At 47.3% G+C, this 26,667-nt stretch overlaps 1 protein-coding gene across 3 annotated transcripts in view; it reads right to left on the bottom strand.

The window, feature by feature from the left end:
* Positions 1 to 25,790, bottom strand: part of SPTBN2 (spectrin beta, non-erythrocytic 2) — a 56,629-nt gene extending 30,839 nt beyond the window's left edge. The window contains exons 1-5 of one of the 3 annotated variants that reach the window (XM_042439252.1): positions 25,679 to 25,790; positions 15,261 to 15,366; positions 10,840 to 11,025; positions 8,997 to 9,010; positions 7,213 to 7,306 (exon numbers count right to left, since the gene is read on the bottom strand). In XM_042439252.1, the coding sequence (XP_042295186.1) occupies positions 7,213 to 7,306; positions 8,997 to 9,010; positions 10,840 to 10,996 (265 nt within the window). In that variant the 5' untranslated portion in view covers positions 10,997 to 11,025; positions 15,261 to 15,366; positions 25,679 to 25,790. Of the gene's footprint in view, positions 1 to 7,212; positions 7,517 to 8,996; positions 9,011 to 10,839; positions 11,026 to 15,260; positions 15,367 to 25,678 lie in introns of those variants that run through there. The other 2 variants (XM_042439249.1, XM_042439250.1) reach the window with 2 other exon arrangements.
* Between the last annotated feature and the right edge of the window lie 877 nt (positions 25,791 to 26,667).

Raw genomic sequence — 26,667 nt, 5'->3', positions numbered from 1 at the left:
ACAGAGCTCAGAGTCAAGGAGACAAGCCATAGCCAACCATGCCAGCCTTCATCGGTCCATGCTACTTTGCTGTCTTCCCTCTCTGTCCCATCCGTGACCTGAGTGGGGCAAGTTCATATGTACCCTTTGCAGCATAATTTCAAGGAAAAGCTGCCTTTTCTCTGCAACAACCCACCTGGGAACAATCTGGGTGCATCTACACTGTAGGAATGATGCAGTCTGACACCACTTTAACTGCCAGGGCTCCATCCTCCAGAATCCTGGGGTTCGTAGTTTTGTGAGCCACCCACACATTCTTTGCCAGACAAGACCTAGTAAAACTACAAACCCCAGGTTTCCATAGAAGGGAGTACAGCACTTAAAGTGGTATCAAACTGCATTATTTCTACAGTGTAGGTGCTCTCCTAATCCAGGGTGACCACATGCCCTAACCCTGGGACAGCAAGCCACGGGTCACAAAATGGGACAGAGGGGAAGTATTATTTTCTGTGATGGAACCAATGGGGGAAAAACATCACATAGGGCTGGAGAAATTGGTTGAGATCAGATCCTTGACAAATGCATTTGCAAAGTGTTGTCCATTTACTAGCCAGGGGAAGGGAGATGCGACTAGATAACCCCTGTTCCCCAGGTGGAAAGAGAGGAGAGAAATGAGGCCGCTTTCCCAGGAGAGCCACCTCTTTTCTCTCCCTTCTGCCGCAGGTGCAAACCTGGCACCAGGATGGCTACAGTAAAAGGCCTTGGCATCACCCCAGCGGACGCTGTGCCAAGAGCTCAATGTCCAAAAGGAGACCGACGTGATGTAACACCGAGCTAAACCTGTCGCTAACAGGATTCACAACCTGAAGGTAAGCACAGTGGGGCTTACTCCGGAGTAAATGCAGACAGGATTATGCTGTGGGAAAGAAAGCAAAAACCCAACCCCTGCAGACATTAGTCGGTCTAATCGGCAGATTAATCAATAAAAAAGTGAGACAGGCAGATATAATTGGTGAGAGTGAATTTTACTCAACGTTTTACTCAACCCTGGGAAGTTTCTAGTGCGTTACTACAATTGTCTGTCTGACTGTTGTTGCTCCCTGCCTGGATCCATGCAGAGAGCTGGGCAAGAAAATTATTACTATTATTACTACTACTACTACTACTATTATTATTATTATTATTATTAGGACATAACTGACAGTGTCAAAAGCCATCTTTTCTTCTAGCTGCGAATTACGGATGCAGTTCGCTAAGCCATTGCATCCCATATCACCTGAACTGTGGATGGCAACCAATAATCTGGTTTGGCACCACTTTAACTGCCACGGCTCCATGTTAATGAAATGCTGGGATGTGTAGGGTTTTTTGGAGCTATTTAGCCTTCTGTTGGAGAGCTCTGGTGCCGCAACAAACTACAAATCCCAGGATTCGATAGCACCGAGCCACAGCATTTGAAGCGGTATCAAACGGCATTATTTCTGCAGTGCAGATTAGGCTTCAGCTTTACAGCACTTTTAAAGATGAAACTGTGTGCACAAAGAACCCAGGTTTGCTTACAACCCCTCTGTCTCTTCTCCCTATTTGCACTGTATTTGCATGCAATGCAAGAGGAAAAACACCAGGATGAGTTGGGCTCCAGCGGAAGAAAACAAAGGCCAAAAGACATGGAACGAAGGGTCTATTCCTCCTTTGTTTCAGAGGGAAAGGCAAGCACTGGCACTCTGCGTATGCTCAGAAGCACAGTCCACTCACACACTGCAAAGCTGGGATCCACTCTGCCACCACAAAGCTTAGTCTTGGTTGCAGTGGAAGTATAATGCAGGCTCTAGGTTTCCTTGTTAGAGGTGTATGTGTCTCTCTCTGTGTGCGTTAATGGTTTTCCATGGGTTTCTGCACAGCTGGCATTTGCCCTGGAGCCCAGGCAGGTGCTGCTCTTCTGCCCCAACGCAACACGTAAGCACATGGCGCAAGTAGAGACAACCTCGACAGCTGAGCCCAGGGCTTGGTCTGCCGTTCAGCCTGACTCACTGGGGAACATGTCGGAGCAAAGCCTACGCCATGCTTCCTCCGAGCACCTGATTTCAAAGAACCACAGATCCGTAGTGTTGGAGGAAACCCCAAGGGGGTCATCCAGTCCAACCCCTTTGTGCCATGCAGGAACTCTCAATCCAAGCACCTCCGACAGATGACCATCCAGCAGCTGTTTAAAGACCTCCACTATTCTCCGAGACATCCTTTTCAGACATCTCTTACTATCACTTCTTTCTAACGTTTTGGTGGAATCGCTTTCCGGAGTGCTTTAGTTGTGTATTCCTGCATGGAAAGGGGATGGTTTAGGTGACCTTTGCAGTCCCTTTGGACTTTAAAAACCCATGATTCTCTCTCATGTTCATTAGTGGGCAGCCTTTAAACAAGGAGAAGGCTGCTTTCCAAGCTGGAAGAAAACCATATCTGCTTCGATCTACATCCCATCCTGAACAATGGCCTTTCTCTCTCAAATGCCAGGGGATGGGTTATAGGGCTTGACTTCTTTTATAGAAAGCCCCATAATCCAAAACAAGGGGTGCCTGTCTAAGCCTTCAGGTTTACGGGATCTAATTTTGCATTTTATTTTGTTCTTTTACTGCAGCCCAAAGATCCACTGGCCAGAGTCTGGTGCAAAAAGAGAAAGAAAGTGACTCTCTAGATCAACCTTATGCCCACACTTGGATCTCAAACACTTGCTTATCAGCAACTCTTAGCCCGACTCGGACAAAACGGTTATTTTATTTTCTCAAACTGTCTTTTGGATTCACCCTTTTGCCTAAAGGCATCAGAGGCATGGTACACAAGAGGCGTAACACACCGCATGAGAAAATAAAACAAGCAAATAAAACTATACAACATCCACTTTGGAAACAAGCAGAACCATAAAAGCAGCACTGAATACAGGCCTTGAAAATGGACCAGGCACATAAGCGACTTATTAACCCGGCACTGAAATGAAAGCAGTCGGCACCAATCCTGGGTTCAACAGGGAGGGATTTCCAAAGGTGAGGTTTGTTGTCATTTGGTCTTGTGTGCCTTCAAGTCATTCCCAACTTTTGGCAACCCTAAGGCAAACCTATGATGGGGTTTTCTTGGCGAGAGTTTCCCGAAGGGGTTCGCCATGGCCGTCCTCTGGGGTTGAGAGAGCGTGACTTGCCCAAAGCCGCCCAATGGGTTTCATGGCCAATCTCTAGTCTCCAGAGTCGCAGTTCAATGCTCAAACCATGACGCCATGCTGTGCCACTACTAAAACATCATGACCTTCCTCTAGTGAAGTGATCCAGAAAAGTGCATCTTTTCTGAAAATCTCATGCCAGGACCAGGCTGGCAATAAAGAATCTAAGCTATAGAGCTATACACCATCCGCTCGCCCGGTGCCATGCTATAAAAGCCATTGTCTGCCCACAATCCCTTCCTGCCAGCCGCATGAGACGAGCCACTTTCCACGAGGAGGACACAAATTGGACTTCCAAAAAGAGGGATGTTGGGTAAGCCAGGGAGGAAATACTTTTCTCTTTCCCAGGACCTGTCAGTCACTAGCCTTTGGGATGAAAAGATTTTGAAGCGCCATTGAGAAAGTGCTGAAGTCAGCCAAAAACTGGAGTCTATTCACTGCAGGCTTAGCCACAACTCTGAGTTTCTTTTCCCGCCACAGATACCCAATGGGTATCGCAAAGCTGGTAAGATGGCAACCTTGCCAGTGATCACTGCGATAACTCGGACACTGTCTGGATCCATTTCAAACTGGCTTCCGGGCGGGTCACGGGGTTGAGACGGCCATGGTCGCCCTGGTCGATGATCTCCGTCTGAGCGCTGACCGGGGAAGCGTGTCCCTGTTGGTGCTCTTGGACATCTCAGCGGCTTTCGATACCATAGACCATGGTATCCTTCTGGGGCGCCTGGCTGAGGTGGGAATTGGGGGCACTGCGCTCCAGTGGTTCCGTTCCTACCTCTCTGGGAGGTCCCAGATGGTGCAGCTGGGAGACGTGTGCTCCAGCGAGCGGGCCCTTAAAACTGGGGTCCCTCAAGGAGCCATTCTGTCTCCCATGCTATTTAACATTTACATGAAACCGCTGGGAGAGATCATCCGGAGACATGGGGCGCGGGGTTATCAGTACGCTGATGACACCCAAATTATTTTCTCTATGTCTCCGACTGACGCAGTGACCGGGGATGGCGTCTCTCCTCTCGTGGCCTGTCTGGAGTCAGTAATGGACTGGATGAGGGAAAACCGACTCAAGCTTAATCCAGAGAAAACGGAGGTACTAGTGATAGGTTCCCCCGGTCCAGGAATGGCGGTGGTTCCACCTGTCCTGAACGGGGTCACGCTCCCCGTGAAGGACTCTGTGCGCAGTTTGGGAGTGCTTCTTGATTCGTCGCTTCATCTGACTGCTCAGGTGAATGCGACGGTCAAGAGCACCTGTTACCAGCTTCGGCTGATTCGCCAGCTGCGCCCATACCTGGACCGGAGGGACCTAGAAACTGTGGTACATGCTCTGGTAACTTCAAGACTGGACTTCTGCAATGTACTCTACATGGGGCAACCCTTATACCAAACTCGGAAGCTTCAATTGGTACAGAATATGGCAGCCCGGCTGGTCACTGGTGTATCCAGGACCAGCCATATAACACCTGTACTTAAAGACCTTCATTGGCTGCCCATTCGCTTCCGAGCTCAATATAAGGTGTTGGTTATCACCTATAAAGCCCTAAATGGCTTGGGCCCAGGATACCTAAAGGACTGCCTCTCCCCGTACAATCCGCCTCGCACCCTCAGAACATCCGGGCAGCAATTGCTGAAGGTGCCTGGGGCCAGGTTGGCCTCTACTTCTAGAAGAGCCTTTTCTACAGCTGCCCCAGCCCTTTGGAATACGCTGCCCACCGAGCTCCGCTCATCTACCACCCTGGCCCAATTTAGGAAGGATTTGAAAACCTTCCTATTCAAGCAGGCATTCCCCGATTAAAGATCCTGCGGGCCTCCCTCCTCTTTCGTGGCCATGAGGACGGGCTTTGGGGCTTTTATTGTTGTTTTAGATATTGTTGTTATGATGGTTTTAACTTTGTATTTGTGCGCATACCGCACTGTTGTAAGCCGCCCTGATCTTCTGGAAGGGCGGGATAGAAATAAAGATTTTATTTATTTATTTATTATTTAATTTTTATTTTGCACATCTTTGGGAACTGCAAGAAATGACGCACATCTACTGCTACTCATGCATTTCGATGGCTTTAGGGTCTTATAGTTTATATAAGTCACCTACTGCCATCATACCCAGATATATTTTCCAACTGAGGATAACCACGTCTTTGGTCAAGTGGGCCCAAGAACACTAGATATGTGCCAACCTGGCTGCGGTTGTGGTAAAATGATCTTTCGACATATCCAAGGGCAGCCCTTTCATTATTACTTTGCTCTTACGTTGCAGGATTAAGCCTTTTGATACAAAACTGATGACAGGGCTTTGGCACAAAATGAAACCGCCACCTTCCAACATCAGAGACAAGGGGCCTTAACCAGGGGGCTTTGCATGGCAGACGCGCTTCCCATGTGCCATTTTGCAAAACCCAAGCAAATGCCTCCTTCCTTGCCCCACAACACCAATGCAATTTGTATTAGGCCTCTGAGCTCACAGTCATCTCCAACCCAATACAAGGATCACCCAAAGACAAAACTGGATCAAAACTGCTGTCCTACTAAATCAGAAAGGATCAGAGTAAGGATGGAGGACTAGTCTGGATGGATGGCTTCTTTAAAACCAAGTGGGGTTTATTTAGTTAGTTATTGCATTTGTATCCAGCCTTTCCTTCCATGAGTTCAAAGCTCTCCCTACTTTTAGGACAACCCTGGGAGGTAGGACAGGTTGAAGGATGGGGAGACTGGCCCATAGCTGTATGACTTGGAATGGCATCTCCTTAATCCTGGTCCAGAGGTGTGTTATGAAGGATGGTAGGATCGTGGTCTTGGCAAAGGGTCCCTTTCCTACAAAATTTTTAGATCAGGGCTGGGCAAACTGTGACCCTTGCGTTGGTGTTGGACTGCAACCCTCATCAGCAATAGCCAGCATAGAGATATTGTGGGAGTTGCAGTTCACCAAGCTTTGGCACAAGTTGCCCGCCGAGGGTGCTGAACGTTCCCAAGTTCAAATCGTAGTACTCTTTTGTCAATTAATTTGGGGAAAGCCATCGCAGATGAGCTGTTTGCTCACAAAATGGAGTTAAGACCTGGAACTATAGGAATCTTTGCATATGGCGATCCTTAACCCTGGAGGTGAAACTTTTGCAAGGTGATACAGTTTAGGGGGGAACTGTCCTTTCCGCAGTATTGCCACCTTCATAGAAAGATGGGCAGCATTCAGGAAACCTTCTTCATGGTGGCATCCGATTGCAGAATTATCTCCCCAAAAGCCCAAAGTACCACTTAGCTGGTAAGTATTTTGATACCTTTTCAGCCCCAAAAGAAGGCCATGATCCCCAGCCTTTTAATGTAGGATCTTTCTTTGAAAAAATAATAAAATCCTATCATTGTTTTTCCTAAAATTGGATATTTTTAAAGACCTACCCCCCCTAAACACAACACACACACCCTGCCAAGCATTTCAACGTCTTCCTCCAGCCTTCGTTCCAAACATCACCACTTGGCAGTTTCCAAAGGGGTGGCTGTTTGTCTGCAGGGCTTTCCTTTTGCAAAAACGACTGACTGGCGTGTCTCAAACTTTGGCTGATGGATAACGCAAACCTTTTAAATCAATAAAGAGCGACCTTTGGCAGTGGCCATAGAGGGGAGGGGAGGATGTCTGAGGTCAAGGTGAGCATTCCTAGAACACCGTTGTGGAACCGGGTGGTTGGGGTGGTCTCAGAGACAGATATGTCAACTATCTATGTACCCACCAAGGTACACTGTCTCTCCAGGCTCTTGTGCTTATCGTACTTCTCTCTCAACAAGACCTACCTTGAAGAAATTGGGGGGGGGGAGGGATGGTTGGAAGCCCACCCACCCTTTCTCTTAAGCTTGGGGGCATTTGGACGCAGCGCCAAAGAATCTCAGCCATGTCCGGCGTGTGTGTTCAGCTAATTCCTGACAACACTTTGGGGATTAGGGTCCCTGCAACAGAGCGAAGAGATTTTGGATCATGGGGGTAGGAGTCCACACTGGCGACAGACCCACTCCGTCCCTCCGGAAAGGTTCTCTCCGCACACCCCTACCTTGAAGCTGCTTGAACCTGCCCTCCAACACGTTGGCATATTGCACGGCGTTGATGTAGGCTGCGGGCGAGAGTTCAGGGGGTGGTGTGGGACCCTGGATCACCTCCATCAGTTCTGGCTCAGGTTGGTACATCCTGGCAGCCGAGGGGGGTATGCCCGCCCTACCCGCTTGGCCTGCCCTGGCAGACCCCTGCCACCAAACCGACAACACCTGGGCCCAGGTAGCAGGAAGGAAACCTGCTCCTCCGGCACCGTGGTGCAAGAGCGAGAGGCAAGAGTGTGTTGCAAGGGAGGCCAGCCAGGCAGGCAGGGCAGGCCCTGGGAAATTAACATAAAAACAGGTTGGGTTGCTCCGAAAAGGCACACTCTGTTGTGTGTGTGTGTGTGTATATATGTGTGTGTGTTGAGCCCAGGCAGACATGGAAAGGAGGAGGGAAAGAGGGCAGGGCGGCCTGCCCATATGCACACACAAACACACACAGAGATATTCTGAAATACTTGCAAATCCCAGCACTGGGGTTTAGCCAAAGCTCTTACTGAATAGACCTAGGTTCCATATCCAGGACAGGAATGTGTGACAACGAAGGGGAGCAAAGGGCAGGGCTTTGGGGTCTCCTTTTCAGCTCCGAGAAGCAGGTTTGGATGGGGAAGATGAGGTTTGTGAGTTCCTCCAAAAGAGAGGAGTCCATGTGTCCACCAATGTGGCGCAGTGTGTCAGATTATGACTCATTTTCCATGCACAAAGGATTTTGAATTTGGCTTGACATTCTCGCACACAAATGGCACAAAGAGGTCTGTCCCTGGCTTTCCATGCCACCAAATGCATCTGAGGACGTCGGCTCAAGTCTCCGAAAGCTAACGCTGCCAACATGTTAGTCTCAAAGCTGCTACAAGACCTCTTTACACTCTGAAGACCTGGGTTCGATTCTCTGGTCAGCCGTGGAAACCCGTTGGGTGACCTTTGGGCAAGTCACCCTCTCTCAGCCTCAGGGGAAGGCAATGGCAAACCTCCTCTGAACCAATCTTGCCAAGAAAACCTCTTGATAGGGTCGCCATAGGTCAGGAATGACTTGAAGGCACACAACAACAACGTGTGCGTGTGTGCTGGGGCTTCTCTTGACCGTGGGAGTCTTTGCAATTTAGTTTCAATAATAATAATAATAATAATAATAATAATAATAATAATAATAACAGGACTTGAGCATCCATGGTTTTTGGTATCCAAGGAAGGCCCTGGAACCAAATCTCAATGGATACCAAGGGCCCAGTGTTTGAGCACTTTGTTTGAGCATTGGCCAAGGACTGAGCATTGAGCAAGTTTGAGCATTGGCCAAGGACTCTGGGGGAATCAGGATTTGACTCTCCGCTCAGCCATAGAAACTAACAAGGTGAGCTTGGGCAAAGTCACATTCTCTCAGCCTTAGAGAGGAACAACAGCAAGCCTCCTCTGAACAAACCTCTCCAAGAAAACCGTACCATAGGGTCGCCATAAGGGACGACAACCGCCCTTCCTTTGCATTTCTCCCATTCTGCATTCTGGCCTTCCACCATCTCTTCCTCCCCAGCCATAACCATAACTGTGGGCCCAAAAGTTGGTTCAAAGGGCAGAAACCAAACTGGACGATGGAGCCAGTGGGAGGATGGGGGAGCCAGGGAGGAAAAGATGAGCTCACCCAGCCTCCCAAGAGGCCAAACAATGTGGGATTTGCAACCCATTGTGTGTCTTTGTGTGGCCATGAACGCTCAGCGTGCCTCCTCCGCTGTTCAGGGCTGGGCAAACCAACGCTTTGCTCCATGTCTGCTTCCCATGTTTTGTCCTTGGAGGGAATGAAATTTCGGTGGGACGTTGGGAAGGAGGCGTTTCTCGTAATAATCTCAAACAGAGAGACTTGGTTAGGTCCAATGACACTCTCTGCAAACATATGCAGAAATCCTGGTATCCGTTGCATTGCATTTGCAGCTTATAAAATAAATCAAGCAAGTGAGGGGTGTCGTTTTGCACCTTCCCACAGCCTTAGGGTCTTGGACGCTGGGGTTTGGAGCTTTGGAAGCGTCAGCACAACTGGCCAAGTGCCTCTGACCATGTGCAGAGTGTCTTTCCATCCTTTTGCTACGAATACCCACACAGCCAGCTCCCATGCGTTTGGCATTTGCGCAAACAAGGCTCCCAGGCTGGCCTGAAGCTTGGCGGACAAACACAATAGGCGGTTAAACTGTGCTAATCCATCCCAATCATGCGCCTGATGCTCGCCACAGCGGACATATTTATTCACTGCTTCATTTCCTTACACACACACACACACACACACACACACACACACAGAGTTTGTTGTTGTTGTGTGCCTTTGAGTCCTTTCAACCCTAAGGCAAACCTATCGTGGGGTTAGGGTTAAATTAACAACAACAATAATTAGAGAACTATGGAATAACTCAAGCCCTGGACTGGCTTGGAGGAAGCCGCTTGCTCAAGTCCATGCTTGCTCCATCCATGGACAGCATGGCCCAAAGCCAGACTGCTGTGTCCTTGGCTTGTGTTCGCCAGCATTGGGTTCATTGGCATTTTCCCCGGGGGACGGATGGTAGAGAGAGTCCGATGGATCATAAACCAAGGAGGCCATTCAGTATGTTACCAAAAAGAAATGGTGGGGAAAGCTCCCATGTCGAAACGGAAAAACGTATGCGCAGACAACAGGTGGCTGTTGCTGTTGTCACTTCATATCAGAGGGTTAAGCATGATAAAGAGATCTTTGCTCCTGAGTTAGGGCTTCCATTCTTATTGTGCCCATTTTACAGACTGGCAGGGAGAAGACTGAGTGAATAAGAGACTCTTTGGCGTCTTCATCTCAGCCCTCTCCAATACAGGAAAGCTAGAGGTTTGGGGTTGCAGGCATCCCCTGGGCTACGTTTTCCTGCTTCTATGGTCTTTATCCAATGTTGTTCAGCTGGTTTGCCCAAACCGGTTGTTAAAATTTGTCATCTTCACCAAACCACTTCTTATAGGAATGGGTAATGGAAAGTTTCACCTTTGATTCATTCCCCGTCCCTCTCTCTGAGTGGAAGAGAAAAGGGAGCCAATTGCTCACAAACATACACACAACATACACACAAAGATAAAGATCCGGAAAGGAAAGCAAGCCGGAAACTATAAAGGAGGGAGATCCAAGGGGGATTAGCATTGGGCTTGCCTGCCAAAGCCACACAAAACATCCTCTCTCTGTCCTGGCAATGCAGAACCGAATCTTAGTTCAGAGGAGGTTTGCCCTTGCCTTCTCCTGAGGCTGAGAGAGTGTGACTTGCCTACGGTCACCCATTGGGTTTCCATGGCCAAGCTAGGAATTGAACCCTGGTCTCCAGTGTCATAGTCCATCACTCAAACCACTACAAGACACTGGCTCTTAAATGAAGCTAGTAAGTAAAATAAATGAAACTAAGAAGTAAGTTAAACCATAATCCGTCTCTCAAACCACTATGCTCTCCTTCAACAATAGTGGGTTGCATTTGCAGACACAGAGATCTCCAATGGTAAGGGAAAGGTACTCTGGACATGTGCAGAGGCACCGTGTCACACATTTTAGGACCACATCAGTGCAAAATCCTTGCTGAATTAAACCCGCTGCCGGCTCTCACCTGCCAAGGCCTTGATGCGGGAACGCTCAAAAAGCCGGGCCGAGCTGTTCTCATTATCCCAGTCTTCGTCGGCCACTTCCCAGCGGTTGTTAATGTCGTTGTATTGCTGCTGGATCTCCAGGCTGTCATAGTCGGTGGGCGAGAGGGTGCTACTCATGGTGATTTCGACCCGGGGCCAACGTCTGCCTGCAAAGACCAAGAGGGAGCAGTGAGCACCTTGAGACCCTTAAGTCACAGGTCTTTACCCCAGACAACCAGATCCTAAACTTCTGGGTCATCCCTTTCCCTCTGCTAACCTGAGTATGCGCATCTAAGCACTCCGAGGTGGCATCCGCACTGCAGAAATCACTTAGTTTGACACCACTTTGCTATGGAGATCTGCGGTTTATAGTTTGTTGTGGCACCAGAGCTCTCTGACTGATGCTAAATAGCTCACAAAACTGCAAATAGCAATACAGTAGCAGCTTCATTTAGGATGCCAGGATTTCACAGCACTGAGCAATGCAGTTAAAGTGCTGTCAAACTGCATTATTTCTGCAATGTGGAGGCAGCCTGAACCCACCTATTGATCTATCTATCTATCTATCTATCTATCTATCTATCTATCTATCTATCCATCCAAAACACAGAATCATAGACTTGGACAGCATCTCAAGGGCCCTGATCCAGTCCAACTCCATATATAATTTGTATATATTTTTCTTGGTCATTTCTCATGTTCCTTATGCATGCTTGTGTTTTAAGGTACTTGGGAGCCATTTGCTGGTTTGGCTGTCAGATAGCTAGGCTCTGGGACGCTTTTTGGAGAGGGCATGCTTTCTAAAAGTTGTACAATCAGCTGTTGGCGACGAGGGAGGCTGCAGCGATGTGGAAAATGTGTAAATCCTGCACATGGTGGCCATCGTCCGCATGCAGAGGGATTCCAGTGGCGCCCGACAGGCCCCAAAGGCTGCACATTCCCATTCTCTCTCTAACATACACAACTCTGCACATTATGTGGGACGGTTCCCAAAACACAATGCGGCTTTCGGCGTGTGCGTATGTCACAAATCCATTTGCGTTTGCATTTCAGTAGCCACCCTTAGAAACCAGGATCACGTTTCCTTAAACCTTTGCGTCGCTAATCCTTAAAACCACGCGTGAGAAATATGTATTGCTGCACTGCAGCTCCCATCAGACACAGCCAAGGATAAAGAATGATGGGAGCTGCAGTATATAACAATACCTGGAAGGCCACAGAGTCCCCATCTTTTCCTTAGGCAAATTGGAATGGTAGGCCTGTATTACTGATGCCAATAATACAGACACTGGCACATTGGCAGTACCTAATATTGAGGTAGATACTGGCATATTGGCAGTACCAATGCTGAGATTGATGCCTCCTTGCCTTTTTTCTTTCTTTCTAAATTAAACATCCCCAAATTTTGATACTTCTTCTCCATAGGATTTGGGACGAGAGACAGAGATGCTTATATTTTCTTATATCCCACCTTTCTCCCAATATAGGGGCTCATGGCACTACGCCATCCTCTGCTTCTTTATGGCGAATACACAGCCCCCCAAAATGGGTCTTTTGTCCTTAAAACGGGGCATCTCCATTGAGCAACTGTTTCGGTTTCTAGCATCCTCTGCATTCTCTGAAGATGCCAAAGCCACAGATGCTGGCGAAATGTCAGAAACAAACTCATCCAGAACACGGCCGCATGGTCCGAAAAACCAACAAAACACTATGGGTGCCGGCCGTCAAAGCCTTCGACTTCACTTCGCCATGCTATTTTTTATGTTAAGGACAACATTTTTACTACAGCATTGTCTTTAATGGGACCTGAGCATGGATTCTGGTATCCATGGAGAGTCCTGGAACCAAATTACGGTGGATAACAAGGACCCAATATATTCTTATGGGCAGAGTTTGCCCATTGCCTGGCACCAGATCCTTGTACCTGGAGATGCCAGGATTTGAACATGGCACCTTTTTGTATCCAGAGCAATTTTTCTCCCACCGAACTATGCGTTCCTATATCTCTGTCTCATGGCTATGAACCAGGGCTTGGGTACCATACATTGGTAATGCACCAGAGGGAGACGATACATTAAATAAAATGTTACTCCGCATCCAGCTACAGGGAATACTGTTAGCAAAAATATCCCTAAATAAAGGTCCATGTCTGGAGGCCTCGCTTTCCTCGAAGCAGAAAGGCCTCCAGACATGGCTTTTCTTCTTTGGGGATATCTTTGCTACCGATAGATGCAGAGTAGCATGTTTATTTATCACCTCCAATGCTTGGATGAAAGCAATGCCAGCTCTTCGGACGCTGCTTTTCCCCGGCTCTGCTTTGCATCCACAGTTCCTCTGCTCTTCTTCAAAACGCTGGACAGCTTTTTGGACCACAGCCATACTGATGCATTGCACCCCAAATACGTCAACAGAATGGCTCTGGTTCGCTTCTGTTCCAGCTGGCTAATCTTATGGAGATGGTGTTGCACAGTGGTTAATGCACTGGACCTTGGAGACCCATATCTCTATCTTACATTGTCACCTTGGGCCACTTGCACTCTCTCAGCCTCACCTACCTCACAGGGTTGTTGGGAAGATAAAGATAAAGATGAGAGGCATACAAGAATACATTGGCTCTCGGGATCCACTGGGATTCGATTATTTTTCTATTTTATATAAGGGACACCATTTTACTGTAATCTCCGATACTGCGTCCTAATTGTGTTCTTCCCATAGTATATGGGTTGAATAATTTTAAGAGACATTTTATTTTTATCGGATGTAATCCCGCCTCGATCTGCAGGGAGAGGCGGGAAATATAAAATAATAATAATAATAATAATAATAATAATAATAATAATTATTAATTTTGTAATTTTGTTTTGTTTTCAGATTGCACGCCGTTTGGTAGGGTTTTACTTCTATTTTGATTGTTTTACTTCTATTTTGAATACTCTACTAGGCTTTTGTAGCTCCTCTAGTGAAACTCTATGGTCACCTTTAACTAAAAGTGGCACTGAAAGACCTAGAGATTATTCCTAGAGAGGACACTCTACTAGGCCTTTGTAGCTCCTCCAGCACGGTTCAATGGTCAGTGTCTGTCAGACATTGACCACAGAGTTGCACTGGAGGACCTAGAGATTCCTAGAGAGGCGTCCTCTCTGGTAAAAACATGGCGTTTTTGTTAATTGCTGTGTCCTCATATTCACGGGGGTCTTGTGCCCCTAACCCTAGCGAATATGGAGGGACAAGTGTATTGTTTTTTAATGTTGGGAAGCCGCTCTGAGTCCCAGTTCTGGGAAAAGAGCAGGATATAAATAAAAAAATTAATATATGAAGTCGAAGGCTTTCATGGCTGGCATCCATAGTTTTTTGTGGGTTTTTCGAGCCATGTGGCCATGTTCTAGAAGAGTTTATTGCTGACGTTTCGCCGGCATCTGTGGCTTTGGCATCGTCAGAGAATGCTGGCATGGAAGAGAGTAGGGAATACATAGATTAACATGGAAATCACTCCTTCCTACATAGGGTCACACAGTGTGTGTGTGTGTGTGTGTGTGCGCGCACACACACACACACACACACACACACACATATATATATATATATATATATACACCACTCTCCTCCATGCCAGCATCCTTTGAAGATGCCAACCACAGATGCGGGCGAAACGTCAGGAATAAACTCTTCTAGAACATGGCGCCATAGTCCCAAAAACCCACAATAAATAAATAAATAATGGCAAATCTGTTCCATACACTGCGCAGTTATATAGCCCCATCCATCTATCCACCCATCCACCCATCCACCCATCCATCCATCCATCCATCCATCCGTGGAACTGGCTATTCCAAGATGTAGCGATGGAGGCCAACTCTGACAGCTTTAAAGGGGATTAGTCACTCTCAGAGAGGATGAAGCCATCAGTGGCTACTAGTCCTGACAGCTACGTATTACCTCTGGCTTCAGAGGCCGCATCACAGTTTCAAGGGAGTTTTGGCTGGTGAGCATCCCATTAAGGCCATCTGGCTTGGTTGCCGTGGCAACAGGATGCTGGAGGCCTGGCCCAGCAAAAATGGCCTCCGTCCTCAAAGAAGAGTTGGACACCATTTTAAACGCCGTCTCTCCAGCGTATGGGGTTTGCAGTTTTAACAAGGCTTAGCAAGGCCACCTTGAGCTCCTATATTGGGAGAAAGGTGGCTAATAATAATAATAATAATGAGTGTTATGGCAGAGCCAGGATTTGAACCCTGGTTTCCCAGTGTCCTTAAACCACTACATTACACTGAGCTATAGCTCTTGACCATTGCACAGGTCCCTATATGATGCTTGGCAAGCAGTTCCCATTCTTTGCCTATCCGACTTTGCAAGGTTGGGATATTTTTGCATCTGGCCAAATTCAAGGTGCGTCTGATCCACTCACATAAAACGTCGGCCTGGTCCTGCGGCTCCTAAAACATCACGCCGCCAAGGCGTCCGATTCCCCCTCGCAGGATGCCTGCGTCAGAGACGGTTCTTCATGCAAGGACCTGCAACGCACAAAGCAAAAAAGGAGATGTGAGTCAAAGATATAGCTGTGTCTGTCTGTAGAATCAGTATGTAGGGAGATCCCTGGAGGTCTTTAAGCAGGGGCTGAATGGTCATCTGTCAATGGGGATGTTTTGATTGAGAGTTCCTGCATGGCAGAATAATGGGGTTGGACTGGATAAAGGCCCTTGGGGTCTCTTCCAACTCTAGGATCCTATGATCTTGGAGCATCTTTGAGACTCACTGGAAGGAAGAAGTTGGCAACATGACTACATTGCAGTCTAGTTAAGTCAACTGCACCTGAGGAAGTAGACCTAAGTCTAGGAAAGCTCATGCTGCCAATTGCTTTCTTTCAATCAGTCTCAAAGGTGCTACAAGATCTCTCTACAAGGAGATGTGGTTAGTCTTTTACTATTATTATTACTGTTCCAATATTACTGTTTATTATTATTTTATATCCTGCCTTTCTCCCGGTATAGGGACTCAAGGCGGCTTACTTACTACATGTGAGCATGTGAACATACATCATAATAGTCCAATAATTGTGTACAATATTATTATTACTGTATTGCTATTATTATTAGCGTATATATCCTGCCTTTGTTCTGGTACAGGGACTCAAGGCAGCTTACTTACTACATGTACGCATGTGTATATACATCATAATAGTACCATAATGGCATTTATCTCTGCATAGACCTTTAAATATGTATAAATATGTAAATATATTTAAATACCGAGCCTTATATTACTAAGTCGGAGGGGGAAACGGAACAATATTAGGTGAACAGATCTAACAGTTGTATTATCCTTGTGCGACTAACACCCCTCCCAAAGGCCCAACACACTTTAAAAGTATAACCTATAAAGGGAAGGAAACGCAGCTCTTTTTGTGTCCGTTCTCGGTCTTGTAAGCCTGTTACTCCATAGAGTACTATGATGTCACGGAACGTCCATAAATATTCTAAGTTCTCGCAGAGAAATGGTCAGAGTATCTGCAAATGGTGTTTCTTCGGAGTCGCTTGGATGAGGAAAGGCATTAAACAAGGCTTAATTCACATTTTCAAAGTACCACAAGGTCTTTTCCCCATCAGCTAAAGTGCATTCACGTTTTAAGCTGTCCGTTCATTTTAAAAATGAAGCATGATGTTGTCTTTGGGTCGCCGTAAGCCGGGAACGACTCGAAAGGACCCAAGCACAACATCGGTCCGAAAGCTAACTCTTCCAAGCTCTGGATCCAAATAATGGTGCATGCCTTGCTGCAAACAGCATCCTTCCTTGCATTGGGCAGACGCAACCCACTTTGAATCCTGTTGGAACATAATGCCAATGGCTGCCTTATTTTTCCAGGAGGGGAGAAATAAGGTTGGCAAAATCTGCCAGCTTCAAACAACCCATTTCTCCAAGGCCTGGCTCCCTTCACAACCTCTTTGCCCATTTTCCTTCTGCCTTTGGCATCTATGCCAACCAAGTTCCTCTGACGTAGCTCAGCCGCAGTCTGCTAAATGCCCTCTTTCCTGCTTTCTTAAGACTCTTACAAAACAGCAGACTGGTGCTTTCCCCTCCAGACTCATATTTTCTATTCCACCTCTCTCTGGTTTCACTCCTTATCCTCCAATGCAAAATCCTGGCACACTCTAAATCTTGTTCCAGATATTAAATCAAAGGTTCATCCAGGCATTATTTAGCCCAACTATGTGGACCAGCAATGCATTCCGGGTTTGTTGTTCACACTATGGGAATGTATCTATGCCCATCTTTGCAAGTGCTCACATGTGCCAGTGCTTGAATAAAGATGGAGTCAACAATGCGGATGTATTCGAAACACGTTCCAAGGCATGCAGAGTTGTATCCCGGTTTATCCTGGATCTATTCATGTAGGTTATTCACACAATTGAATACACAGCTTTTAATTTTTAGCACCACTATGCAAACAATCTCATGCATTCTGGGTTTGTTGTTCACATTATGGAACCGCATTTCTGCCCATCTTTGTGAGTTCAGACATGTGCCAACCATCAAATAAAGATGGAGTCGACGACGCAGATGTATTCGAAACACGTTCAAGGCATTTTGGATACATTCGAAATGCATGTGAACAACAAAGATTCAACCCAAATTCTACCTGGATTATGTTCACCAATTGAATCATCCCTAAAATTGGTGCCAACATCCCCATTTTTATATTATTATGTTTTTAACCAGGGCTTGTATATTTTCCATACACCCCAAATATCCGACACTTGGGATCTCCCAGCATAAGGGACAACCGGGGCAGATGGCCATTGCCAACCAGTGCCCCTTGATGTGGAGATCTGGGTCACAGCTCCTGGTGACTCATGTTCCCAACGGCCGCTGCGGAGCCAAATTCGGGTCAAGCGGACAAAGCAGGTCACTCGGCTTGCCTAGCGGGCTCATAGTTTCTGGGGGCTCAGGTGACGGTGCCTTCCAGATTTCGCTCCAGGGAAGCATGGAATCGATGCAGATCCGGCACGCTTTGGATTGTGTGTGTGTCTGCGAGAGGCAATGAAGAAACAGCTGAGACCAGAACCCAAGGCACTGGGGAATTTGGCAAAGGCACTCAGCGCCATAAAGCTGCGACAGTATTACACTCACTAAGGAACGCATTGAGAAAAGCTTTCACTCTCTCCGTTGTGCGTTGCTCATGCCCCACCGCAGGCAAGAAATGCTATGGGTTAAGAGTGGCCAGATGGGCTTTTAATGTGAGGAAGGAATAAAGAAACGTAGTTTTTTGTGGGCTTTTGGGGCTACGTGGCCATGCTCTAAAAGAGTTTATTCCTGAAGTTTCGCCAACATCTGTGGCTTTGGCATCTTCAGAGAATGCTGACCTGGAAGAGAGTGGATATATATATATATATATATATATATATAGAGAGAGAGAGAGAGAGAGAAACATATTGCAAAAGCAAAGGCCCCTATGCCTGGAGACATACATGGCCCTATCGATGCAGGGGTTGTAATGGGATATATAGCAAGATGTAGCATAGCGGAAGCATATTAGTGGGAAAGCACCTGCACAGCATGCATAAAGTCCCCAGGCTCAATCCTTGGCATCTCTAGGTAATGTTGCGGGGAAAACCTTGGTTTGAAAGAATAGAGAGCTGCTGCTAGTATGGAGCCAGATGAGCTGGTTTGGAGTTTAAACTCTGACTTCTTTAAACCATGGTTTAAACATGGCTTGTCCTTGGGTTGTCTTCTTCTCCACCTGCCTACTTTGAAACCAGGGCTGGCAAAAAGGGTGGGTGGGAAACAGGACAGAAACAGTGAAAATAGACCATGATTCATGTCCTTCTGCAGGGTGACTAAAGCAACAAACCACGTTAGCATAGCAAGTATGGCCAGCTTCTTGTCATGTAGTAAACACATAGTATTTCTGGCTTTATCGTACCAAGTAACCGTTACAGGTTCAGTTGTCACAACGAGCCATAGTTTAAGCAAGCCAGGATTTGTAAACCAGCAACAAACTAAGGTTTCTGAGTGTGGTTTGTGGGTGATTGACAAACCATGGTTTGTTAGGTTTTTTGTGGGGGTTTGGGACTATGTGACCATGCTCTAGAAGAGTTTATTCCTGACGTTTCGCCAACATCTGTGGCTGGCATCTTCAGAGAACGCTGGCATGGAAGAGTGGGGTATATATACTTCCATGCCAGCATTCTCTGAAGATGCCAGCCACAGATGTTGGCGAAACGTCAGGAAGAAACTCTTCCAGAACATGGCCACAGAGCCCGAAAAAGCCACAAAACAACTATGGATGCCAGCCATGAAAGCCTTCAACTTCACAAAGACCATAAACTTTTCCCATGCGCTCTGATGTAGGCAGGCAATAGGGACCCCGAGCCAAACGCAAGCGCATAAGAGTAGCTAATCCAGAGATTACGCCGACCAATTGACCAGTTTATTCTTAGCAACCGAGCGCCAAAGGAAGCTTATACTCTTAAGGATTCCAGCTAAGGAGGCAAACACCGCTGGACATTTTTTGAAAGCGACAACAAAAGTGTTGTTCCCTGAAAATATAATGCCTAGATTCATTTTAAATGTATTTTTTTTAAAAAAAAATCAGCCCTTTTGATCTTGCAGAAAGCCAGATTCTGGGCAAATTCTTGAGGGTCAAGTTTTGAAAGCTTAATGGTTCCTCTATGGCACCATCTCTATAGCATTGTATTGCCTTGGCCACTTTGTCAGTGCCCTGTCTTCAGATGCTTCAACCGTGTTTCAAAATGCTCCACTGAGGTTTTAAATGGCTCCAATGCTAGGATTTGGGAGACTGTAGGAAAACCCTATTCCTATTCAGTCTTGTAGAGAGATCTTGTAGCACCTTTGAGACGAACTAGAAGAAAGAAGTTGGCAGCTTTTGTAAACTAAAGTCTACTTCCTCAGATGCAGGGGTTGACCTGAGCAAGTCACACTCTCTTAGCTTCTGAAGAAAGCAATGGCAAACCGATTCTGGACCAACTTTGCCAAGGATACGCTGCAATGGGTTCACCTTAGGGTTGCCCCAAGTTGGAAATGACTTGCAGAAGCACAACAACATCAACTGCTCATTTTATGCGCTGCACCCCACAAACCAAGCCAAAATACCAGAATGTCAGCAAATCTCCTCAGCCTCCAAAATACCCTCCTCCTTGCCCAGCTAATACCATGAAGGCTTAATCCCTCGGCTGATGGGATTGAAAGCCAATAACCGTCGGGGAATACACAAAAGCACAAGCCAAGGAAGCAAGACACAGTCACACCACAAAGTATGAACGTTCGACTCCAGGACCCAACTGGGTGCTGACCGGTGCGAAACCAAATCCATGGTTTTGTTGGAGCATGGCTTTAAAAATAAACCCAACGCAGTTCCAGTGTTTTAGAACCTTTGTGCAAAATCGTGGCGTCACAATCGCTCTTGTGAATGTGGACCTGCCCTAGGCTATCTCCAGTTACAATGGTGTGCATCAGAGACGTAACTACAGGAGAGGAGCATTGCCTCTCCAAATAAGGACCCTGTTTGGATCCCTTCGGTCTCCGAATTTCTAACCTTGCCAAGTGTGAGACCACGAAAAGTGTTCACGCTTATAATAAACTCTTCTAGAACATGGCAACATAGCCCGAAAACACCACAGAAAAACTATGTTCACATTTATATTTGCTGTGTTCGCATTTCCTTGGTCACTCTCTCTGCCCCTTTCTTTTGCGCGTCTGAACACCATTTCTAAACGCTTGACTGAAATTACTAGCAATGCTAGAAGTTAGGGCAACTCTGCCAATAAAAGTGTCTCAAATAGCGATGTTCGGATCGAGGGCAGCACCAGCGCCACTCTATTTTGCGTTGGTCAGACCTCACCTGGGATACTGTGTCCACTTCTGGGCACCGCAATTTGAGAAGGACAAGCTGGAACGTGTCCAGAGGAGGAGGACTGAAATGGGGAAAGGTCTGGAAAACATCAAATCCTATCAGGAGCGACTTAGGGAGCTGGGTATGTTTAGCCTGGAGAAGAGAAGGTTAAGAGGTGATATGATCGTCCTGTTTAAGTATTTGAAAGGATGGTCATGTTGAAGCTGGAGCAAGCTTGCATTCTGCTGCTCCAGAGAATAGGACACAATGGAGCAATGGATGCAAGCTAAAGGAAAAGAGATTCCACCTCAATATTAGAAAGACCTTCCTGATGGTAAGAGCTGTTTGACAGTGGAAGACGCTGCCTTGGAGAGTGATGGAGTCTCCTTCTTTGGAGGCCTATAACCAAAGGCTGGATGGCCATCTGTTGGGAATACCCTTTGCTTTTGTATTCCTGCATGGCAGAAGGGGGTTGGATTGGATGACCCTTGGGGTCTCTTCCAATTCTATGACTGTATGAGAAATCTCCAAGAGCCCTGGCCACCGACTTCCCTGCTAGAAGTCAACCTCTCCCAAAAAACGCAGCTGGTTGCAAACAAGGGGGAGGTTTTCATTCTCTAGCCAAGCAAGCCGGAGTAGTGGACAGCTGCAAGGGAGTAAGACAATAGTAGTCCCTGGGCACCCTTGGGGGTGTCTGCCAGCCATGAGGAACCAGCTGGCGTGGGGCTGAGTGGCAAAAGACAAAGGTTTGGGGGATGGAGGAGGAAGATAAGGCTTCTTCTAGGCCACGAAATGAGGAACGGCTGTCCCTAGAGAACATACGCATTTGCTCTCTCCTCCCTGTTGCTAAAATTCAATACTGGGATGTGCTCCACTTTGGAGAGTGCCTTTATTAAAATGCACCTTAAAATGGGATTTCAACTGGAGGAAAGGGATACTGGGAAGTGTAACATGCAGCTGCCCTGAACATCTGCGGACTGTCCTTGTTTTCTAAAGCATTTGGATACTGTTTTATAATTTTACATTTGATGGCAAGTATGCCTCATGCCTTGAGGAGAGATGGGAAAGAAATTATTGTTGTTGTTATCATCATCATCATCATCATCATCATCATCATCATCATCATCTGGTTGGGTGTAGTTCGGCTCTTTATCCAGGGCCCAGAACACACAAAATAATGATAAAAGAAGAGTGTTTTTTAATATATGCAAAGCAGACTTCCTATCCAATTCCCATTTTATCCGTTAAGGATTAATTCGATCCCAACCACGGCATAAACAATCCCTTTCAACCTATTTTTCTCCCCAAAATGATGGTGAAAAGTACAAATTTCTCAACAAACACTCCTTGCTTCAGAAGGAAAGGCCTACTCCATTTGTTTCTACAAAGCGGAGCTGGGAAATGTGGCCTTTTTGGATTGCAGAATCCCCTGACCAGGCAACCAGGAGTGCTGACTGGGGGATACTGGGAGTTACAGTCCATCCCAGTATTGGAAAGATGACACCTGCGCAAAGTTTGCACCAGGTAGGATAGAATCGAGGCAGTTAAAGTGGTGTTCAGTTGGTTTATCTCTGCAGTAAATCCCATATCTGTGGCAGCAAGGCATAAAAGGAGTGCTCTTTAACATGTGCAAAGCACACTTCCTTTCGTTGCCATAAACGCCCCTTCAACCTATTTTCTTTGAGTGAATGCTGAAAAGTTCAATTTTTCCAACAGAATGCCCTTTAGTGCAGGAGGACCAGGTGGATTCCATTTCCCCCCTTTTCTCTCCCTTTACCCACATCCAAAATATTAAATAAAGCTACGATCGGAGACAAGATATGGGCTGACATGGCCTTCCACAATGTTCTGGTTCACCAGAAGGCACTCTGTTTCTCCTTGTATTAAAAAAGAGAGAACGGGTGGCTAAAGATGGAGACAAGAGCGGAAGACACCTTGCCAAGAGGGCTGCTGGCTCCGAGGCACCTCTAGTGAGGTGTGTGTATTGTGTGTGTGTGTGTGTGTGTTGTGGACAACCTGGAGTCCTAGAAAACACAAGCAGCCCTTGGCCTGCTTTCAAAAGCCCTCTGAAAGTGATCAGTTCAGACTTCTGTCAAGAGTAATTTGTAATTCTTCTTTGCACAGGAGGTTGCTGGAGAAAAGAGAGGGAGTGGGGGGAAAGAGGAGTGGAGGGAGAGAACAGGAGGTCAGAGAGAAGGGAAGAAGAAGGGAGTGTCAAAAGGGGTGTCAGAAAAATGGGTTCAGAGAGAAAGAAAGGAGAAGGGGAGACAGAAGGGGTGCCAGAGAGATAGAGAGAAGGGCTGTCAGAAAGAGGGGTTCACAGAGAGAGAGAAGGGAGAAGAGAAGGGGTGTTAGAGTCGGAAGCAGAAGGGGTACCAAAGCAAAGGGGAGAAGGGTGTCAGAAAGAGGGGTTCAGAGAGAGAAAGAGAGAGAAGAGAGGGGAATCAGGGAGAGAAAGGGTTCAGAGAGAGAAGAGGGATGTCAGAGGAGGAGAAGAGGATGACAGAGGTCAGAGAAAGGGAAAGGGATAGAGCCAGGGGTGTCACAGAGAGAGAGAGAGAGAAAGAAAGGGAGAGAGGGGTGCCAAAGAGAGGGAGTCAGAGAAAGAAAGCTAAAGACCTGTTATTATTATTATTATTATCATCATCATCATCCCCTAATTCATACATGAACATTTGGAGGAAATGTCCTAAGTCGGAAACGACCTTTCATGGGGTTTTCTTGGAAAGATTTCTTCGGCGGAGGGTCTGCCATGGCCATCCTCTGAGGCTGAGAGAGTGTGGCTTGCCTAAGGTCACCCAGTGGGTTTCCATGGGTGAGCAAGGATTTGAATTCCGGTCCCCAGAGTTGCATTCCAATGTTATGTTCTAAAACAACCACAACAACTTCACAAATTACTAAATATGAGGAATATGTCATACACAGAGACACAAAGACAGAATACAGGGAGAAGCCTTGCTGGGGATGCAGAACAGGAAGGGGAAAATGGTAGACACAGGCCAAAGATGGGGAATAGAGGATCACCAACCCAGGGCTGGCCTTCTCATGAGGCACAGTGAGGCGGTTGCCTCGGGTGTCAGATTTTGGGGAAGGGAGGAATGTAGTGAGGTTGCACACTTTGCATCCTCACAAGGCCCTTGCTGTGGTGGACAACACTGAAGGACGCTGAAGCAAGAATCAACAAGACACCCCTGAAGCAAGGTTGCTAATACCTAACCTCATTCATACATACATTCCCAAAAGCATGCCTTGATTTTGCCATTTTATATAAGGGACACCATTTTACGATGCCATTGTATTTCATGGGACTTGAGCATCCACGGATTTTGGGATCCATGAGGGTCCTGGAGCCAAACCCCAGTGGATACCAAGGGCCCACCATATTTGCAGTGGTGGAGGGGTCCATTTTATCTTGCACCTCAGTGTCTTGGGCCAGGCCTAGAATAATGCTTCCGAGAACACAAGCATGGAAGGCTAACAACTAAAGCTTCCATTTGAACCAGGCCTTGACACCAGCCTTTCTTCTCCATATCCCAGGGAAGCTCAGCTCTTGGGCATGTCATGCCTTTGGCACAACAGTAGGGTCTCTGAACATGTGCAGAGCGTCACGCCGCTGGGGCGGATCAGAAGAGTGAGGTCACACAAAATCTTCCTAGGTGGAAGATCCCACCTCCGTTCTCTCTCTCTCTGGAACGAAGGAACCGCCTTGTCTCTCAATCAATACATCTGATCGGTTTCCTCTTCAAAATACAAGGAAAACAGCCCTGAAGACAAACCAAAAAATCATCCTTTTCTCTGTCATTCATCATCATCACAATCAGGGAGAGTGAGGCGGGCGCCTCAGGCAACAGATTCTCACTAACCTTATTAACTAATCACTTGTTAGTATTATTTTGCGTGTGTGTGTGTGTGTGTGTGTGTATACATACATACATTTATATGTATGTGTGTGTATATATATATATATATATATATACGTGTGTGTGTATTGTGTGTTATATTAGTCATTGACTGTGATAAATTTATTCAATATATATATGTGTGTGTGTGTGTGTGTGTGTACACACACAAATATATACATACATACATGTGCATACACACACAGAGACAGATACACATCCATACAAAGAGCTATTCGCATCCCGGTTTGACAGACCAGCATGGCAATACTCTTTGCGCTCCTACAAACATACAGACCAAAGCTTCCATGCCCAACCTGGCCGTGAGACCCACTGGGTGCCCCTGGGCAAGCCACACTCTCTCAGCCTCAGGGGAAGGCCATGGCAACCCTCTCCTGAACCAATCCTGCCAAGAAAACAAACCACCACAGGGGTCTCCACAAATCAGAAATGACTTGAAGGCACAGAACAGAGACATACCTCTTTTTCAAGCCAAGGAAGGGGAAAAGATGCCGGTGGGCTTCTCTGCCAGAGGGGTGCCCAAATCCTTCCCATCCCTTTGCTTGCCCATTCCCTTGTACCTTGGAGGGTGGGTTGAGGGGGGGACCCCATTTGTTCTTCCACCTCCCCATGTCTTTGGTCTCCCCCTCCCTCCAAAAACGCAGAAGAAACAAGAACCATCTGTCCATGGGGAAGAGAAAGGCTAAGGTGGGCAACCAGAGCCATTCTTGGGCCAGGAGTGGTGGGCTTCCAGTCCATCCCCTTCCTTCCTTGGGGCCCAGGGTGAGGACCCTCCAACCCTTTAGACCCCTTGCTCCACCACTATAGGTCCTGGGTGTCTGGAGGGAGGGAGATATGGGGGTTCTTCCAAGCCCTCCATTCATCCCTCCATCCTTTCCCTCCCTCTCTCCATCCTTCCATGCGCCTCCTTTGCTTTGCGCATTGGAGGGCTTGCCGCATCGGCAACCCTTTCCCTCCATGCCAAGGCCCCAAGGGGCAGGGGCAGAGCTGCCATGGGGCTGGGGAGACCACAAAGCCCCCCTTCTTCCCTCTCCCGCCACCCAAATGCCCCCCTACCTGGGCAGCCTCCTTTTTCCTTTGGGCTCCAAAGGCGCCTTATGCGCGCATCCTTGTTTCTCCAGCATCACAGGTGGCGCCGGGGCGATGCCAGGAGGGCAGCAAGGGGGCAGACTCCCTCTTCTCCTTCTTCTCCTCCTCCTCCTCTTTCCCTCCACGATCCTCCCTTCTCCTCCTCCTCCTCCTCCTCCTCCTCCCCTTCCTCCCCGCCTAGCAGCCAACAAAGACACAGCATCTCCAAGCCACGAGGCTGAAGAAAGGCAGCCATTGGGTCCTTTCCTTGCCATTCAGAGCCAAAGAGTGGCCCACATATTTAGGGTGGGTGGGCTGGCAAGACCCCCAACTACCCATGCACCGGATTTGATTCGGGTTTCACCCCCATTTGCACCCCACAAGAGGGGTGCTTTTGGAAAAGCCTCCCCAAAGGTAACAAGGAAGGCAGAGGGGACCAGGTGCCCTCCTTTCTTTTCCAAGCTCCAAGTGTCCTCCCAGGCGTCCTCCTTTCCCAGGACGTGTCCTCCATGTCAGGCTCCTGCCCAAGAGGGATTCCCAAAGGTCCTCCATTTTGAGAAGCCTGGGTTTATACAGTGGGTTCCTTGTTATTATCCATTGGGGTTTGGTTCCAGGATCCCTGGATAACAAAACCAGTGGATGCTCAAGTCCCATGAAATAGAATGGCATTCCCTTCAATCAAATGGAAAAATCCAGGTTGGCTATTTGGAATGTAGACTTCTTTTTAAAAATGTTTCCAAGCCGTGGGCGCTTGAATCGCTGGATAACAAAATCCGTGGATAAGAGAGCTGACTATTTGTATGGGTGTTTTTTAGCTTCGATCGGGTCACACTGGCCTCGTTTTTCTTGGAGGGCCCTCCATTTTGTGGTGTCTCGGCTTCCTTGGGGGCTGGGATATCTAGTCACCTTGGGCCAAGGGATATCTAGTTCGGTCCCTGCTAGACAGAAATGCCCATCTGACCAATGGCATCACTTGG

Source organism: Sceloporus undulatus, chromosome 9, assembly GCF_019175285.1.
Source record: "Sceloporus undulatus isolate JIND9_A2432 ecotype Alabama chromosome 9, SceUnd_v1.1, whole genome shotgun sequence".
Taxonomy (NCBI): Eukaryota; Metazoa; Chordata; class Lepidosauria; order Squamata; family Phrynosomatidae; genus Sceloporus; species Sceloporus undulatus.
Note: the sequence above shows the minus strand (reverse complement) of the source record. Positions and strands in the feature narration are given on the sequence as shown.